The following is an 18,365-nucleotide window of genomic DNA, read 5'->3' as shown; positions in this document are numbered from 1 at the left end:
CATCTGTGACTCCAGCTGCAAGGGAGCCAATGACCTCCATAGGCGTCCCCGCACATGTTACATACACACAGCCAATAATAACAATGAAAATCGTAAAATAATAATAATAATAATAACTCCTTAATATTTTCTTCTGTTCAGATGTGACTCATCAGTACAGAGCTCATGTGTGCCAAAAAAGTAGATGCGTTATCAAATAATCATCTACTTTTGTCTTCATACAAGATTTTCCTGTGCTATGTCTAAACTGGCTTGATTGTCCAAAGACACTTCATATTATACAAACTACTGCTGCTATGACGTCAAGAATAGATCCTAGAAAAAGAAACAAATAATAAATATCTAAAATAAAAGCCATCAGCACTTAGCAACAGACACTGTCTACTGCAGGCTGGTGGTTCTGCTGGGAACTACTAAGAGAATTAAGAAAGAAACCACTTGAGGTGAGCCATTTGTGAGCCCCAGAGAGACAGGGTTGCAGAGGGACCAGCAGCAGTGGGAGATATGCTCTGGTTTCTGTGGGACTCGGGAGGGGAGTTGAAGGGTGGCAGTCTGTCACTTCTAGAAGGAAAGCACAGATGAGTTTCACAGGCAGAAGCAGCAATGTGCTAGGCTTATAATGGAAGCAGGAGGCTCCAGCAGCCACAAGTTCGCAGGTGAGTGCACAATGACCACAAGAGGGCACTAGTGAAACATCCAAGAGTGTTCTCAAACCATCAACCCAGGCCGTGCTTTCAAGCGAGTACAACCTTTCACAGATGTTTAAAAGGCACTGAAGAATTCAGGTCAAAGGAATATCAGGATCAGATACATAAATGACGACTAACTCTTAGGAAGTTGCATAACAAAGTGAGCAGGGGCTACCACATTCAGCAGGGACCTGACCCTGGTAGGGAACAGAGGAGAGGTAGGAGTGGGGCCCTTGACAGGGAAAACAGTAGCCAGCCTGATAACGGATGAGGGGAAGGGCTGCTGGATTAGAGTAGAGAAGCTTCCGGATTCACAGTGGAGTGGCTGGGGAGATAGCAATGCCACCATGTGGGACACACACAACGACTAAGAGGTGGGAGGCTGCATTCAGTGTTGGTACATTAACCTCTTCCTTTAATGACACTTTTAATTTTGAGATCATTCCAGACGTGCAGATTTCTGTGGATACCTCAGTAAGCGTAAGGCATTCCCAGTATGGAAAAACAGGGCAATATCTATGAAGATTGAGCCAGTACTTTTAATTAACCCCTTAGGGACATGTTTCCTCTACCTTGGGACCAGGCCCAGGAGAGAAAGTTTCCAGCAAGACAACAGCCTTGTTGGCCAGCTAATGCCGCCTTTGCTTCCTGGTGCACACAATACACTGGGCTCTCCTTCAGCAGGCTTGTGAACCTATGCCCCAGGAGGGAGAAGAGACCTCAGGAATGGAGGGAGGGGTCCCTCCTGAGGATCTTGGTGGCAGGGGAGACAGAGGAGTGTACCTAGAGAAAGGCAGCTGCTAGCAGCTCCTCAGCAAAGCAGCAGACCTGAGTGTCTTCTTACATCAGATACTAATGTCCCCTGCACACCTCCAGTTTCTGTTAAGGTTTCCGGTAGGAGGAGATTCAATCCCTTGTTCAGCAAAACTAAAACTCCACTTTCCCCTTTCCTTTGCCAGAATGGAGTTCATGCCATAATCATACTGTTGATGATAGTTTGGGAAAAGTTTCAACAATAAAAATGACACAGCACTAAACTCACACACACCACACATACACACACATATATACATATGCACACATACATACACACACATACACAATCACACACATATATATACACATATGCATGCACACACATATATACACACATACATACACAATCACACACACATATATACACGCATATGCACACATACACACATATACGCGCTTGCACACACATACACCACACACACACATGGTGAGTAGCCACTCTAGTACGTCCATTCTGATCAAACTCTATACAGTTAGGCTTTTTGTGAAGACATAACACGAGACATCTTATCACCAGGCGACCATACATAATAACTTGAGACTAAGAAGCTACAAAACACAGTAACTTCCACATTATACAGAGCAGCCAATAGTCCCCGTGCCTGTCACCAACACCACCAGAAGCTCCATACTTAGTGTCTCTAGACACTGAGCATGATCCATTCACCTAATAAATGTCAATTCACTCTGCATGCATAGCACTCACAATCCCCCTGACGCTGTAATGACTGGTAACTGCTCTCTATACCAACACTGTGCAGTCTGAACTGCACAGCAGAGATGACTTGGGCTTTAGAAAAATTCATTAAAGACAATTTGCTTTGAAGGCTATATACACGTTATAAAAGGTAACTCTGAAACTTAAGCCCTTTCCTTTTTTTTTAAAGCAGCTTTCTAACCATCACAGAATTGACATCTCAATCAAACTACAAAAACATCATTAGTCCACTTTGAACAGTGTGTGTGTGTGTGTGTGTGTGTGTGTGTGTGTGTGTGTGTGTAAGACGGTATATATTTACCTATTTAAAACACACATACACAGTAAGTAATGAGGTCGATTTTAAGTTTCCTGGTTTATGTTCTGAGTAATAATCAGTGAAACACATTAACACATCTGATAGCCCTTCATCTCTCAGCCCAGCACATCTCCCCTGCCTCAGGCAGCTACCCCTCCCTTAATGTAGGCAGCATAGAGGTACTGACTGCAAACAGGCTGTGCACATTTAAGAAAGAGAAAGACAGAAAAAATGGAACCAGAAGGGTGCTGGACTACAATTCTCAAAGGCCCACTCCTAGTGGCATTTAATAGTGTTTGAGGCTGGCCCCTTGGGTTAGATAACCTATCAAAGGTCTCATCCTTGGAGAAAACTGATGCTTCCTCTCTCAGTAGCCATTAGTCATCCAGAGTTCTCCATCTAAGGGGTGAGGCTTTGTGGTATTTCCCCCATCCATGTTGCCATGCCAACTGATGTTGTCATTACCCTGGTTTTCTTTTAATTAAGTAACTGCATTTTTGAGACTTTATGGCTATAGCTTCCTTATCACTTATAGAAAATCCTACCTGACAGCAGACTTCCTGGTCGGCTAGCTTGTACAATCTTTCTGACCCCTCTTTCCATGGTGTTTACTGACTCTTAGGTGTGGAGGCTGTGTTGCTGACATATTAGTTGGTGTTAGGTGCCCTATAACCTGTTGCTTTCTGCATTTTGAGCAGTTGTAGATTTCTGCAAAGTTCTCTATCTGCTGCACAAAGCAGCTTCTTTGATGAGGGTAGGAGCTACATTTGTCTGTGATTATAAAGATAACTATGTATAATACAATTAGGAAGCATACTGTTTTATGAAAGTGACTTAGTAGTTCTGCTCTGTAGCCCATGACCTCACCAGTCATGGGAGGCTGGCCAGGTTTATAGTACTGTATGAATTCTCCCCCTTTTAGGGGGTCTTAGGTTCAATTTGATGGCCTTCAGTTACTGTCAGGATGTAAGTGACACTTATTACACCCTTGGGGATATCTTGTGCACCCTTGGGGATATCTTGTCTTGTTGGTCATTGCTATGGTTGGCAAAAAAAAGCTAATCTCAAGAGAGGATGATTTAGGATCAATTCTAGCTAAATTCTTCAAAGTTCTTGGCCCAAAGTGTGTGGTGCCTTCAGCAACAGTGTCTTACCTTAGAGTTTTATGAAGCAACTATGAGCAAAGGCAGTACTCCACACTGTTTTCGGAGTCCCTTGGACTCCCGGCAAACAACTAGAAGGAAGATTTCCCACACCTGGTAGTAAACGAGTTTCGTTGTTTGTTTGTTTGGGTTTTTTTTTTTTTTTTTTTTTTGTATGTTTTGGTTGGTTGGTTGGTTGGTTGGTTGATTTCAACAGTCTACAGTTCTTGGAGCGGGATTTACTTTTTAATGTAAATAGATGACTGCACAGGTGCTACATATCTATTTCTTTAGAATGGTAATTTGCTTTTCGGTTTAATAAATGGTAAACATGTGTGTTTACTAAACAATTATTTTAAAACAAATCTATGCTGTGTTACCAAAAAAGCACATTTTGACAAGTACCGAATACATGTTTACTCACTGGAAATAAACCATAGCAAGAAAACCGGACATAACACAAATACCTATTAATGAGTGACTGTCCCAATAAATGACAGTAAATCCACACAATGAGAGCCTAAGAAGTCATAAAACTACCAAAGAATCTCTGGGATCTGTGAAATAAAGGAAGGTAAGTAATTATAAGGTATGTAGTAAACTATCTTTTGCGTAGAGATGAAAGGAAAAAAGATACATGAATTTGCAAACTTCTGCAAAAATAAAAATTCAAAGATCAAAGCTATCAAGAAATGGCTGAAGGTGAGAAGAATATACAGGAATGAACAAGCTTCAGCATATTTCCTAATAGTTTTAAGTGTGAAAATGTCACTGTATTGCATGTTGAAAATATGAAATTTGAAGAAACTCAAAATGAAAGAGTGTATATTAGCAATAAAAGAACGAGCAAGATTACACAGTGGGCTAAGGAACTTGCCACCTAAGCTTGGTGAGCTAAATTTGTTCCCATGAAAAAGTAGAAGAGAACTTTTAATGCACAAAGTTCCTGATTTTCACCCATGTCTTTGTGAGAAATGAGATCTTAACACTGAAACTATGGAGGCCGTCCTCACTCGAAGCCTGTCTCCAGAATCTACAAAATTAGCGTGTGGTCTCCTCAGGAATTCACACTGGAAGTAAGCTGGTTGGTTAGATAAGAAACCAGACTGTCAACTATGTGCTTCAAGGGGCTTATTTTTTACAGTCCGAATGCCTCAGTGACATCAGAAATTACTCACTGTGAAAAGGGGGACACTGTCTCTCCTTCTATTTGGGGATGATAAGAGTGGTTCCAAGTGCACACCCAACCTCAAAAACCTCACGTGGCACAGAAGAAACACTGAGAGTAATCAGCAATGCCCTCAGCAGTTTAACCGCAAAGCATTTCAAGCAGGTTCTAATCCACCCCTTCCTCTTAAAAAGACCTCGTGGATTCACTTAGCGAACACCCAACTTCTACCAGAATGAAAGCTGCACACATTGCAAACAGTTTCATTTCTTCTCTGCTCTGTGACAGCTTGAACTCCATTCTGCTCTTCCTGTCCCCCATAGCACCAGTGACAAGAGTTCTGTCCAGTCACCATATCCAACCCCCTACCCACTGCCAGCATCTTCTCACCTAGCAATGCTTGTTGGGTCCATCACATGTGCATGTCAGCAGCAATCACCTCCTCGCAGGGAGGAGAAAGGGCATCTTCCAGTGTCCCGGGCCAGGGTATTATCTAGATTCACCCATATAAGTTTACCACAAAATGCAGTGGTAAAACCTACATGGTAACAGTGTAGTGCTGGAAATTACTGACTATGCTGGCTAGTAACGACAGTGCCCCTCGTAGCCGTTGTACCATGTGCTATGGGTTCAGAGGTAGAGATTCATTTCATGAAATATCAATTCTTCTTGTTCTCACAGAGTGCTGTCAGTCATCTCTGTTTTATATTCGGGAAAGTGAAGGACAGTGTTGTAACCATAACAGTAATCACAAACCCGCTCACAGCTCCCCATCACCCATGTGAGGACATAGCATCCTCTCCAGAAGACAACGCCTCCACAGCTGACCCTTGACCCCAAGCCCTGCTCAAGCTGACGCTGAAGGACAGCAAATGCACAGATTGCTGACCTATTCCTACCATCAGGTGCTAACCTGCATCCAGGATCCTTCTACCAGAAATGTCCTTACCTGATTACCATCCAGCCCATCCTTAACTCTGCCCCAGGAAAGCACCTTCTTTCTAAACTAAACTGCTAAGGCTTACTCCCTGGGACTGCATTCATTCCTTTCTCTGTTCCTTTCTCTGTTCACTCTGCCTTCCAAGATTTGAACTGTGTGGACAAATACCCTCTACCAAAACCAGGGACACCTACAGACAGGGTGATGTCTATATTTGTTTCCTCTGTTTCCACTGACGGGCTGGCAGTGTCCGAGCATGGGCTTTGGAGCCTACTGTTTAAGAACTGAGATCAAGCTCTTTGTCCAATATCGGCTCACACGGATCTCATCTGTGAAATAAGACTCTCAACGTGTTCAACTAATAAACCAGAAGATGGGCGAAACAGACACAAACTCCAGCGGCATTCATTAATGAGATGAGGACTATGGTACCCCTGTATAACACAGCACTACCAACAGAAGGCCAACAGTGCTACTGAGGGACCAAGAGCCAGAGGACAGAACGTCACCCAGGCTGGAAAACTTCCTCAGCAAGCCCACAGTTCTTGAAACTTACAAGACAACTCAGTCAGCAAAGTACTGCCTATGTAAGCATAGGACTCAATTTAAAAAAAAAAAAAAAATTCTTATTTGTTCTCTCATACAATACATCCTGACTGCAGCCTCCCCTCCCTCCACTCCTCCCAATTCTCCTGTACCTCCTCTCTCCCCAGATCCACTCTCCTATGTCTCTCCCCCTAGAAAGGAGCAGGACTCCCAGGAACATCATCTGAACATGCCACAAGATACAGTAAGACCAGGCACAAGCCTTCACATCGAGGCTGGGAGGGGCAACCTAGTAGGGAGAAAAGGGTCCCATAAATAGGCAAAAGAGTCAGAGACCTAAGACACAGTCACTCCCTCTGTCAGAAGCCCCCCTAAAACACAAAGCAAACAACCATGACATATATGCAGAGGACCATGATTCAATCCCTCAGAACACACACAAACTATCTGGGCACAATGAAGAGTACACTTGCAACCCCAGTGCTGTAACAGCAGAGACAGACAGATATTTGGGGTGTACAGGACAGACAGCCTTGTTTAACCAGCCATTGTTTAATACATTTAATCATTGATTGAACCATTGTTTAATCAATGAGACCCTGTCTCAAAAAGAAAAAAAAAAAGAAAGAAAGAAAACAGTACATGGCACCTGAAAAACACTTGATGTTAACCTCAGGCACAGGCAAGGACACAAACCCAGGTACACACACTCTAGGCTGCTGTGATAAAATCCTGAACAAAGGCAACTTAGAGGAAAAGGTGTTAACATACAGGTAATACTACTACTGAGGGAAGCAAAGGCAGGGACCGGAAGACAACAGAACACAAAAGGAGAGAAGTGGCATGCTCGCCTACCACTCTTCTGCAGTCCCGGAGAGGGATGGCACCAGCCACAGCAGGCCAGGCCTCTTTATGTCCATCAGCAATTAAGAAAAGTCCCCACAGATATGTCCACATGCCAACCTGGTGAAAGCAATTCCCAGCTGAGGTTCTCTCTTCCCAGGTATGTTAACTTGACAATCAAGATTAGCCATCACACTCACACACAAGAACATACACACAAGAACACACGCAACACAGACACAGACACACACACACACACACACACACACACACACACCTCCTCAGCACATCAACCTCAGAGAAATGCGCACTTGTCTCCCTCATTGTACCAGTTCAGAAACACATAAGACACTATTTGTTCCAACAACAGCAGTGTCGATAACAAAGACTGTAGCCATTCTTAGCTAATTCAGCAGCATAACAGTGGCGCACAGGGTAAAATCCTACAGACAAGTGTACAACTTCTGTTTACAAAAAAAAAAAAAAAAAAAAGGCTTTCTAATCATTTTAAATACTGTGGAGGTAACTCCATTTGAGACTTGGCTTCTCATTTATAACTATTGGACGGCCTATTTAAAGTGTTTTTCTCTGTTGAGATCAAAACATTTAAGGCAACTAAACATATTCCCTAGAAAACAAAACAGATTCAATTCACAAGATAACTGAAACTAAACAAACCCTTATTGCTGCTGACAGAAGACCAAGCTAGTTTAATGCTATGGAAGTAAGTGTGGGCTTGTCAAAAAACTAAAAAACAGAAGTACCCTAATATGACACAGCTACACCATCCCTGGGCACATATGAAGGAGTCTACATCCCACTACAGCTATCTGCACATTCACATCCATTGCTTCTCAGTTCACAAAAGACAGAGAAAACAGCTAAACAGCCATCAACAGAAAAATAATGAAAATCTGGTGAATACACACAATGGAATCTTACTCACCTGTTAAAATAAGTATATAAAATTTCCAGGGAAACAGGTGGAACCAAAAGTAAATTTAGTCCCAGTCTGAGACCACCCAATCTCAGAGAGACTATCACTACACACATATTCTCTCTCATACTTGGCTCCTAGCCTTTAAAGTCCGTGGGTATGTAAGTAAGTTGTACTGGTAGGTGCCAGCTCTGAGTGGAGACAATTCTAAGTCAGGGTTTCCACTGCCATAACAAACACCAGGACCAAAAGCAACTTAGGGAGAAAAGGTGTGCTTCCATCTCACGGATGACAGCCCCTCGTGAAGAAAAATCCAGGGTGGACACTAGAGGCAGGAACCAAGGCAGAGGCCCGGAAGGAGCGCTGCTACTGACTTGTTCAGCCTCCTTTCCTCACAGGGTCACCCCCACATCAATCACTAACTGAAGAAATGCCCCACAGAGTGTTCACGGACAGATCTTATGGAGGCATTTTCTCAACTGTCACTCCTTCTTCTCTGAAGCTCTCTTGTATCATCTTGACATAAAGCCATTGGCCATGAAAGGGGAACATGAAGTGCTGAGAAGCGCTGACAAAGGGGAACATGTAACGGGGAAGGTATAAAGGAGAGAGACCCCTGAGGCAGAAGGGAACAAGGGGGAGAGGGAATGAGCAGAGAAAAAAGGGGAGGAGATGCTCGAGTTTGCTTCCCTGTTGCTGCAATAAAACACTTACCAAATAAAACCCGGGAGAAAAAAAGATTTATTTGGCACAGTCTATCTTTGAGGGACACCGGGGATAAAACCTGGAGGCAGGATCCTGGAGCAGAGACCACAGAAGAGCACTGCTTCCTGGCTCACTTTCCACACCACTCTCTGGTGGGTGGGTGGGTGGGTGGGTGGTTGGTTGGTTGGTTTTGTTTTTTGAATTGACCCAGGACCTCCAGCCCAGAGAATAGAACTACCTACTCACAGTGGGCTGGGTCCTCCCATCAGTCACTAATCAAGCAAACAACCCAAAGACATGTCCATGGCCCAAGCCAATGAAGTCAATGTGTCAGAGTGAGGATCTTTCTCTCCAAATGACTCTAGTTTGTATCCAGCTGCCAAAAGAGAAACAGTCAATGCTGTTTTTGTTTGGGGAAAAAAAAAAGTTATAACCAAACCTAATCATTTATAAGCCAATAAAAATAAAATTGTTTATCTGTTTAGACATGTTCTCAATATGTATCCCTGGCTTGTCCTCAGCTCTCTAAGTAGATCAAGCTAGCCTCGGGCTCATAGAGATTCGCCGACCACTACCATATGATGCTAGAATTAAAGGCACACATCATGATGCCTGCCAAATATATATTTTAAGAGACAGTTGAGAATAAGTGTTTTATGTCTGATGTCCTCACACGAAAGTGGCAGTGCTCTCCAATTAGTAGCTTTCCAAACATGCTTAAATATATATATGTATGTGTGTATGTGTGTATACATATATGCATACACACATACTATATACATACACATACATACATATATATATTTATGAGGACTAAGAATTACTAACCTGACCTTAAGCTTCCTTAAGCACATCCATTTAAATACCTACTCCTGACTGGGGATGTAGCACAGTGGTGAAGTGCTTGCCTAACATATATAAAACCCTGAGAAAGAAAAATATAAATGAGTGAATAAATGAATAAATATCTGTCCCGATATCTGTTTGTCCAACCCATTACACCCTGCTTTAAGCTGTTCATGAAAGGGCTCCCACGGACTCAAGCCCCTCACCTATCTGTCAATCTCGCATATATTGAGGAAGTCTTGCTGGCACAAGCTTTCCAGGGCCACAGTCCATTTAATTTATTATGGTGGCTTAAGAATGGCTCCCAGGCTAGAGAGATGGCTCAGCGGTTAAGAGCACAGACTGCTCTTCCAGAGGTCCTGAGTTCAATTCCCAGCAATCACATGGTGGCTCACAACCATCTGTAATGGGATTCAATGCCCTCTTCTGTTGTGTCTAAAGACAGCTACAGTGTACTCATATAAATAAAAAGAAATTAAAAAAAGAAAAAAGAAATCTTAATAAAAGAATGGCCCCAATAGACTCATATATTTTAGTGCTTAGTCGTCAGGGAATGGAACTGTTTAAAAGAATATGGAGGGGTAGCCTTGTTAGAGTAGATATGTGTTACTGCAGGTGAGGTCTAAGATTTCAAATGTGATAGAGATATGGATAGATGAGATACAGATAGATACAGATATATATATATACACATATATGTATACACACACACACACACACACACACACACACACACACACACACATATATATATATATATATATATATATATAGAGAGAGAGAGAGAGAGAGAGAGAGAGAGAGGAGAAAGAGCGTGAGAGCGAGCACATCTCAGATCAGGAGGCAGCTCTCAGCTACTTCTGCAGCTCCAACCCTGCCTGCCACCTGGAACTGTAAGCAAGCCCCCAATTAATTGCTTTCTTTTATAAGTGTTTCCTTGGTGATGGTGTCTCTTCGCAGCAATAGGGCAGTGACTAAGGTACCTATATACTAGATCTATACCTTTTCCATGATAGTGTCTGCGCGTTGCCTCATTGTTACTGTTAGCTCACTTAGCTTTAGGGGGAAAAAAAAAAACTTCTTCCAATAAAATTAAACAGCACTGCTTTACAGCTCTGTTCCAACCAACGCTGAGCGTGAAACAGAAAATAAAACATATGTTTCTATTACAAGGGAATAAAAGCCATTTCTATCGAAAATACTCTACAAATCCTAAAAAAACATTATCAAGACGACGAAAGTCATAAAAACCAATACTAGGAAGTGATGACATCTGATAGTCAATCTTGCCCCAAACACGCTGAACGATGTTTTCACTCTCAAAGCCAGAACTTAATTCTGCAAGTTAATCTTCTCAAGTGCGTTCAATCTCATCCAGCATGTGAGAGTGTTTGCTTGGCTACATCGCTTACTTAAGTATGAACCTTGCTACATAATGACTGTGTTGATGCAGGCAAGTGCTTCTAAATGCTCTGTTCAATTAGAGAAGCTGAAAACAGTGGGAAAACACAAGAGGCCACCAGATGTGGCAAGGCCATAGGAAAAAAAAAAAAAGATTAGGTATTTGAAAAATAGAATTGTTCCATACACTATACATGGCATATGGAACTTGCATGTTGAAAATACATATAAAAAGGTTCCCAGGTGCCTGGGGCAAAAAGCAAGCCTGGCCAGGTGATTCCAAGTGGGAGAAAACCCACTCAGAATATAGTCACCACAGGATCTCCAAATCAAGTATTCAGTCCGAGAGAAGAGCTACCAGGAATTAAGAAGCAAAATTGACTAGCTCCTTACACCCAGCACACAGGACTTAGCTGTGACCCCCACACCCAGCACACAGGAGTTAGCTTCTACCTACTTTATCTATCTGTTCCATTTGTTGAGTTGCAATCCAACACAGAAGTAGGAAGAACACGCTTGGGGTGAAAATTGGCTAAACGATGCCCTAAGCTCTTTATAAACCTCAACTCCATAAATATTCATAACTATTCAGATTTGAAACTTATCTCTGTACATAAGGAATGACTCCACAAAACCTATGTGTCAAGAAACAAAATTTCTTCCTGGAAAGCTGATTAAAAGGCTGTGCCTCAAAAGGATGCTATTCCAGCTTCTATTCTCACAGACTGGATTTTAGGACGCTCGTTAAAAAAAAAATACTGTTGGGATCTACGCTGTTCACTCATTGCCATGAACCGCATCAGATGTATAAAAAGCCAGAGACTGAATTCACCACAGACAACAGTGCTTGCCCAGTGTGCTGCTGTGGTGCAGGACTTGCATTTGATCTGCTTGTATGGTCTGTCCTTACACAGGTGGAATCAGCATTGACTGTGGCTGCCCTCCGAGGGGACAAAGGCGCAGGGTTATGGAGCTTGTTTGGTAAACAAGCCAAACCTTGTTGGAGAAATGGTGAGACAAGTAAATCAAGTGGGAAAATCCTCGATTCTCAATTTCAACTAAAATAAAGTGTCATGATGACCTTATAAGAACTGTAGACCTTTGTTAGAAGGCTGAAGCCCCAGTTCTTCCCCGGCAGGATTATAGTCCTCGAAGAACTGTTGAAGCAAGGAATCCATGAGCCAATACACTGTGATGCCATTAAGATAAGAAAGGTCTCTGTACCTGTAGTACCTGTAGTTGCTAATGAAGACATCAGACGCTTGAAAGAAGTAAAAAATGGGGCAGATGCGCAAAGGGATTTTTAGCAACCCAGCCATGTGTGCTGGACATGGAAACCCACCAAAGTGTGCCTGGGAATAGTTTGAAACTCCTTGTATTTAATGTACATGATGGGAGAAGACAACACTATAGCATGCAAATATAGAGTATGTTTTTATGTTCTGATGGCCTGAATAAGAACAGCGTCCATAGGCTCATGTTTGAATGCTTGTTCCATGGTTGGTGGCACTGTCTGGGGAGGATTCGGAGGTGTGACTTTGTGAGAGAAGGTGTGTCACTGGAGGTGGGCTTTGATGTGTAAAAGTCCATGCCACTCCCAATTAGGATGTTCTCACTCACTGCTTCATGCCTGACCCCCAGCTGCCATCCCTGCCTTGTGGTTGTCACAACACATAATATCTAGCTACTGCTCCAGCACCATGCCTGCCTGCCTGCCTGCCTGCCTAGCAGTTGCCATGATGCCCAATGCTTTCTTTTATAAGTTGCCTTGGTCATGGTATGTTATCACAGCAACAGAATAGAACTAAGACATCTGGTAGGTACATCAGCAGTTCTACATTACCTTAATGTAGATATAATGGCATTTGACTGGACATACTACATTAATTTAGTATATACATTATATTTACCATAAACTCATAAAAGGTCTCATCTTGGTTTTTCCTTCCTAGTTTAATACGCCTTGGGTGGACCCAGAAGTTTAAAGAACCCAGAAGGCTCAAACATCCAGTGGTCCTACATCAAATATTGAAACCACTCTGATCTGAATCTTTATTGACTCTGACACTGGGGGCTTGCGACAGTTTTACTAATTAAAAATTTTATATGCATGGGTGTCTTGCATGCAATGTATGGTGCCCTCAGGACAGAAGAGGGTGCTAGGTCCCTTAGTACTAAGTTACAGGCTATTGTGACCCTCCATATGGGTGCTGGGAATGAAACCTATGTTCTCTTTAAGAACATCCAGTAATGTTAACCACTGAGCCCTCTCTCTAACCTCCAATCTTTTAGAAGCAGCTTTGGTTAGTTTGGAATTCCCTTAGTAGACCACTCTAGCCTCAAACTATGATCCACCTGCCTCTGTCTCTGCTTCTGAGTGCTAGGATTAAAGTTATGGTTCAACATACATGGCCAAACTTTGTAATGACAAGAATAAACAAATAGTAATAATAATAAGATGAAACACATGTAAGAATACAGAAAGCTAGGCTTGGTGTCACATGCCTGTAGTCTAGAATTCAAGAGGCTAAGAAAAGGGAAACTCTTTAAGCATGAGGCCAGCCTAGGCTGTACAGGGAGACCAACCCTCAAAGATGGGTGGAAGGATACAAAAAAAAAATAGTAGTTATAGAGTTAAACTACTCAATAACTAATACAAAGGGTGATATAGTATTTTTTTTTTTTACTACAGAAATGTGGCAGTTACCACCTCATAATATTATATGACTTGCCAAGATGGTCACATAATTGCTGTCTTAATTAGGTTTCTACATAACCAAAACAACATGGCAGGTAAAGGGTTTATTTCAATTTATAGCTCCACAGTCCCACAGCTCAGTCATGGAAAGTATTCTATAAATGAAGGAAGTCAGAGCAGGAACTCAAACAAGGCAGGAACCTGGAGGAAGAAGCTGATGCAGAGGCCATGGAGGAGTGCTGCTTACTGGCTAGCTCAATCTTTCTTACAGCACCCAGGACCCTCAGAGCAGGAGTGGAATTAGCACAATAAACTGGGCTCCCTTACTAATCATCAATCAAGAAAATGCACTGTAGACTAATCTGGTAGGACACTTTCTCAGTTGAGGTTTTTGCTTCCCAAATGACTCTAGCTTGAGTCAAGCTGGCATAAAACTAACCAGAACAATTGCTTATGTGATTCTCCCAACATGGAGAACAATCACCATCTGAGAAAGGAAAATGGGGGATGACTCTAAAATAAAATGTGTCCCTTTCAGAAATATCAGTCAAGAAAAAGAAAGGCTTAAGAACTATCCCTCATTTAAAACAACTAAACATAGATGTGATGGGTGACATGGAAAAAGAGACTGACCCCCACACACACACCTCCAGCCACGTGCTGGCAGAGTTGGAACATAACACACAACACTGTCAGATGCGAGGCCTAAGATAGTGGTAGGTTCTCAACCTCTGGGTTTCAACTTCTTTGTAGAGGGTCAAATAACCCTTTCACAGGGGTTACATATCAGATAGCCTATATATTAGATATTTACATTACAATTCATAACAGTAGCAATAACACAGTTATAAAGTAACAAAATAATTTTATGATGGGGGGGTCACTACAACATAAGGAACTGTAATAAAGGGTTGCAGTATCAGGAAAGTTGAGAACTACTAACCTAAGAGGTTATAAGCAAACTCCTAAAACTTAAGACAATTCTAGGTTGTTTTTAACTTCAGACTTCAGCATGTTTCAGATTCCAAGCCTGTATGTGCTATCCTGAGAAAGAGTACAGAAGGTACTCAACTTTCGACCTTTTAAACACTAACGGTTTTCCATGTACAACAGGAATCATAAAGACCTGAAATGTTCTGTAGACTTCATCAAAGGATAAATCACAGTACGTGCTATGTTGCTTATGAAGGGACAGAAAAATACAACTAGTGAGTGAATCTAACAGACAAGCTTTTATAAATACACAAATAATGGAAATTTTAGCTCTGAGGCAGGAAGAACACACCTCCTCAAACCATCTGATGCTGGGGAAAAGGGGAGGCACTAATGGTAAGAGAAGAACATGACAAGAAACTCGCCATGTTCTCAACTATGAAAGACACTTCCCTTCCCTTGGTGAAGGGTCTTGCATTCCATGGTAATGCACTCAAATCTAGGATAAAGGCAACTCTTAATCTAAACTTGTTCTGAGATGCAGCTAGGAGACTAATTTCTGCATAGTGTTTTGTACTTAAGTCCCAGGTTCTGCCAAATGAGCTACCCAGGCACCTCTTTCATATATTTATCAGTTTTAGAATTAAACTGAACATCAAAGAAACTATTGGCAAGAGCAAATAACAACAAGTAAATATGTGTGCATGTGTGCACACCTAAAGAATAGAGTACTCTCACCAGCCAGTGATAAAAAATAGAGTACTCTCACCAGCCAGTGATAAAGAATAGAGTACTCTCACCAGCCAGTGATAAAGAAGAGAGTACTCTCACCAGCCAGTGATAAAGAAGAGAGTACTCTCACCAGCCAGTGATAAAGAAGAGAGTACTCTCACCAGCCAGTGATAAAGAAGAGAATACTCCCACCAGCCAGTGATAAAGAAGAGAGTACTCTCACCAGCTAGTGATGCTGAGAGTTTCAAGGATTATGAATTGGTGAAATTCTTAAAATATACCTACACACACAAAATTGCATCATACATATGCAAACACAAATGCTTCCGGCCTTGTTATTCATTTCTGCGTTTTAAAAATGACTGAACAAACAAATTACTGTCCAGAAAAGGACACACATGCAGAATAGTCGACTGATTATATCTGCCTAGACAGAGTAATCAGCCCTTAATAATCCTGCATCACTAAGGTCTGTCAGATGATTCTGGGCCAGAAGGCTGAAGATTTGATGCTCCAACGTTCGGTAGTATAGGGGCTTTTCAGGTGTTCAGCGGTCTCTATAAATTGGCTAAGTTTTAGAAGTTATGCTTAGTGCTTCCCATAACTTCAGTTAACTCAGTCATTCTGGATTTCTGATGGGGTTGAAGACCTATAGTTTCATAGCCAATCCTGGCTATTTACTTTGAGAGAAAAGATCTGAGTAGATGGTTTTCAGCTGACATTCATTCTAAAGCCAAAAAAGCCAGGATCAAAAGTAAGTGTTTTAATTAGAAGAGATGACAGAGGTTCTGGTTAGTCAACAAAATGATGGACTGGGTATTAGGACTATCTTGTACCTCACTGGTACAATTAGGAATAAGTATGCTCTAATTGTATTTTGAGAGAAAAGTTTTACTTTAACAGGAAGAGTGATATATAGGAGGAGCTAAGTGGGAAGGAGTACTGAGAGGAAGAGATGGAACAAGGAGAGAAGATGAAGAAGAGGAGAAGCTAGGTGATGAGAGAGAGAAAGAGAGAGGGGGCATGGAGGCAGATGTTCACAGGTCTCCACCAGTCAAAGATAGTTTTTATATCTAGGTTGGGTATTGGGTTACGCTTCTGATTGAGCATTACCAAACTTATAAATCCCTTGATTAACATTTTTTAAAAATCGTATAAAAGCAAAAAGGAAAGGGGGGGCATGGGACAGGGGTGTTCTAGGGAGGGGAAATGTGGAAAGGGGATGGCATCTTAAATGTAAATAAAATATAAAATAAAAAAAATAAATAAATAAAAACAACAACAACAAAAAATGACTGAACAATTTCTGTGATCGAGGTACTACCCTGAGAGACCAGCACTGAGGAATTCAAGAAGAAATCCGGTCTACAACCACTCAAAATGTCATCACAGCTTTATTGTACAGTTCAGGTGTGTGAATATAGATAACCAGTAAGTTAATATAATGGGTAGTGTTAACAACTGCAAATCAAATAAAGAACAAGGCAACAGCAATTTTATCCAGAGTGGTCCCAGCTTTCACTGAGCAGTACCACAGTGTGGCCAGGAGCACACACGTAGGCATCTATACCAGGGGAGGAAAGCAGTGTCTACCTACATCTGATAAGGCTTAAAGTCAAAAAAATTATGCAGGCTGCTGGTATTGGGCAGAGTAGGCAGCAGGTGAGCAGGGCAGCTAGCCATAAAAGGATTCTGAGCACAGGACTGGCGTGACTTCTATTCTAATAAGATCACTTCAGCTACAATGCAGAAAGCAGTGTTGAAGTAGCAAGATTACCTGGCATCCACTGTCATTACACAGACAAAGGCATTGGTACTGACCAGAAAAGAGGCAGTAAGCACAGGGGAGTAGGAGGGAAGCAACTCAGACTTAAGGCCTGCCCAACTGCAGCAAAAGAATGCAGGAAAGCCAGTTAGAGGTTGCTTCCTCCAGACAAGAAATGATGCTGGTCTGACCAGCACCTCCACAGCTGCGCTAGTACAGAGTTCAGACAGGGTACGTTCTGGAGCTATCAACGGGGCTTGCTGACTGTCAGCTGCACCCGGGATTTTCTCCATCCTCACCATCCTGGGATACTGAGTTGTAAGAGGATCCAGGTAACAATTATTTAAAGAACCAATAGTGAAATATAAAACATTGCCCACTGACTCACTTACCCAAATTGGGATCCGGAGCCTGGCGTTTCTTAATTTTAGCTTCAGAAATAGCAGAGTAATAGGCACAAGTCATCTTGATCAACCACGTCGCTCGAACCATTGGCACAGAATACTTAGCTAAATATGCAAAGACGTCCTCTTTTTTACTGAGGATGGGGACCTGAAAAGAGATAACATATGACAATCATATACTATCTGCTGCCATGAGAAAGTATGTTTAATGGATTTTTTTTTCAAAGACTGCTTGCAATTTGAAAAGAGGGAAGAAATTTTAACCCAATTTTCATTGAGGAACAAAAATCAAAATTATGTTTAGCACAGGGCAAACTGGCTCTCAGCTGTGCTTTTTTTATTGATAAAATGAAATGTCACATTCGCTGATAAGGAAAGTCATTTGCCTTGTGAACAAACAGGGAAAATTAATTTCATGATACTCTTCCTAATGACTTTATCCCAAAATTGGAATAGAAAGATCAGAAAGAATTTGCCATCACTCTTCATCTGTGGACACTTTTTTTGTATGAAGCTTTCTAACTGCAACCTATCACAAAGGCAACAATTTCCGGAAACTTTCTGAGAGTGTCTTTAGCCCAAAATATTAAGCAGAGCCTACCATGATGGATCAGTGAGTCTGCCTAATATACACTGTGCTACAATAGCAGGGCAATTCATCTGCTGGCTGAAGTAGACACTTGAGGCTGTTAATTATTTCTTCAAGACCACAAAGGTGCAATTCAGCAAATTAGTATCCCAATATGCCAGTGAATGGCTTGAAAGGGTTAATTCATTCTTCCAG

The 18,365-nt window shown here is 41.9% G+C and overlaps 1 protein-coding gene across 14 annotated transcripts in view; it reads right to left on the bottom strand.

The window, feature by feature from the left end:
• Positions 1 to 18,365, bottom strand: part of Med12l (mediator complex subunit 12L) — a 290,187-nt gene that overhangs the window by 235,012 nt on the left and 36,810 nt on the right. For all 14 annotated transcript variants that reach the window (XM_076932420.1, XM_076932432.1, XM_076932433.1 and 11 more), the window contains one exon: positions 17,570 to 17,729. In XM_076932420.1, the coding sequence (XP_076788535.1) occupies positions 17,570 to 17,729 (160 nt within the window). The remainder of the gene's footprint in view (positions 1 to 17,569; positions 17,730 to 18,365) is intronic.

The sequence above is a fragment of the Arvicanthis niloticus genome, chromosome 4, assembly GCF_011762505.2.
Source record: "Arvicanthis niloticus isolate mArvNil1 chromosome 4, mArvNil1.pat.X, whole genome shotgun sequence".
NCBI lineage: Eukaryota > Metazoa > Chordata > Mammalia > Rodentia > Muridae > Arvicanthis > Arvicanthis niloticus.
Note: the sequence above shows the minus strand (reverse complement) of the source record. Positions and strands in the feature narration are given on the sequence as shown.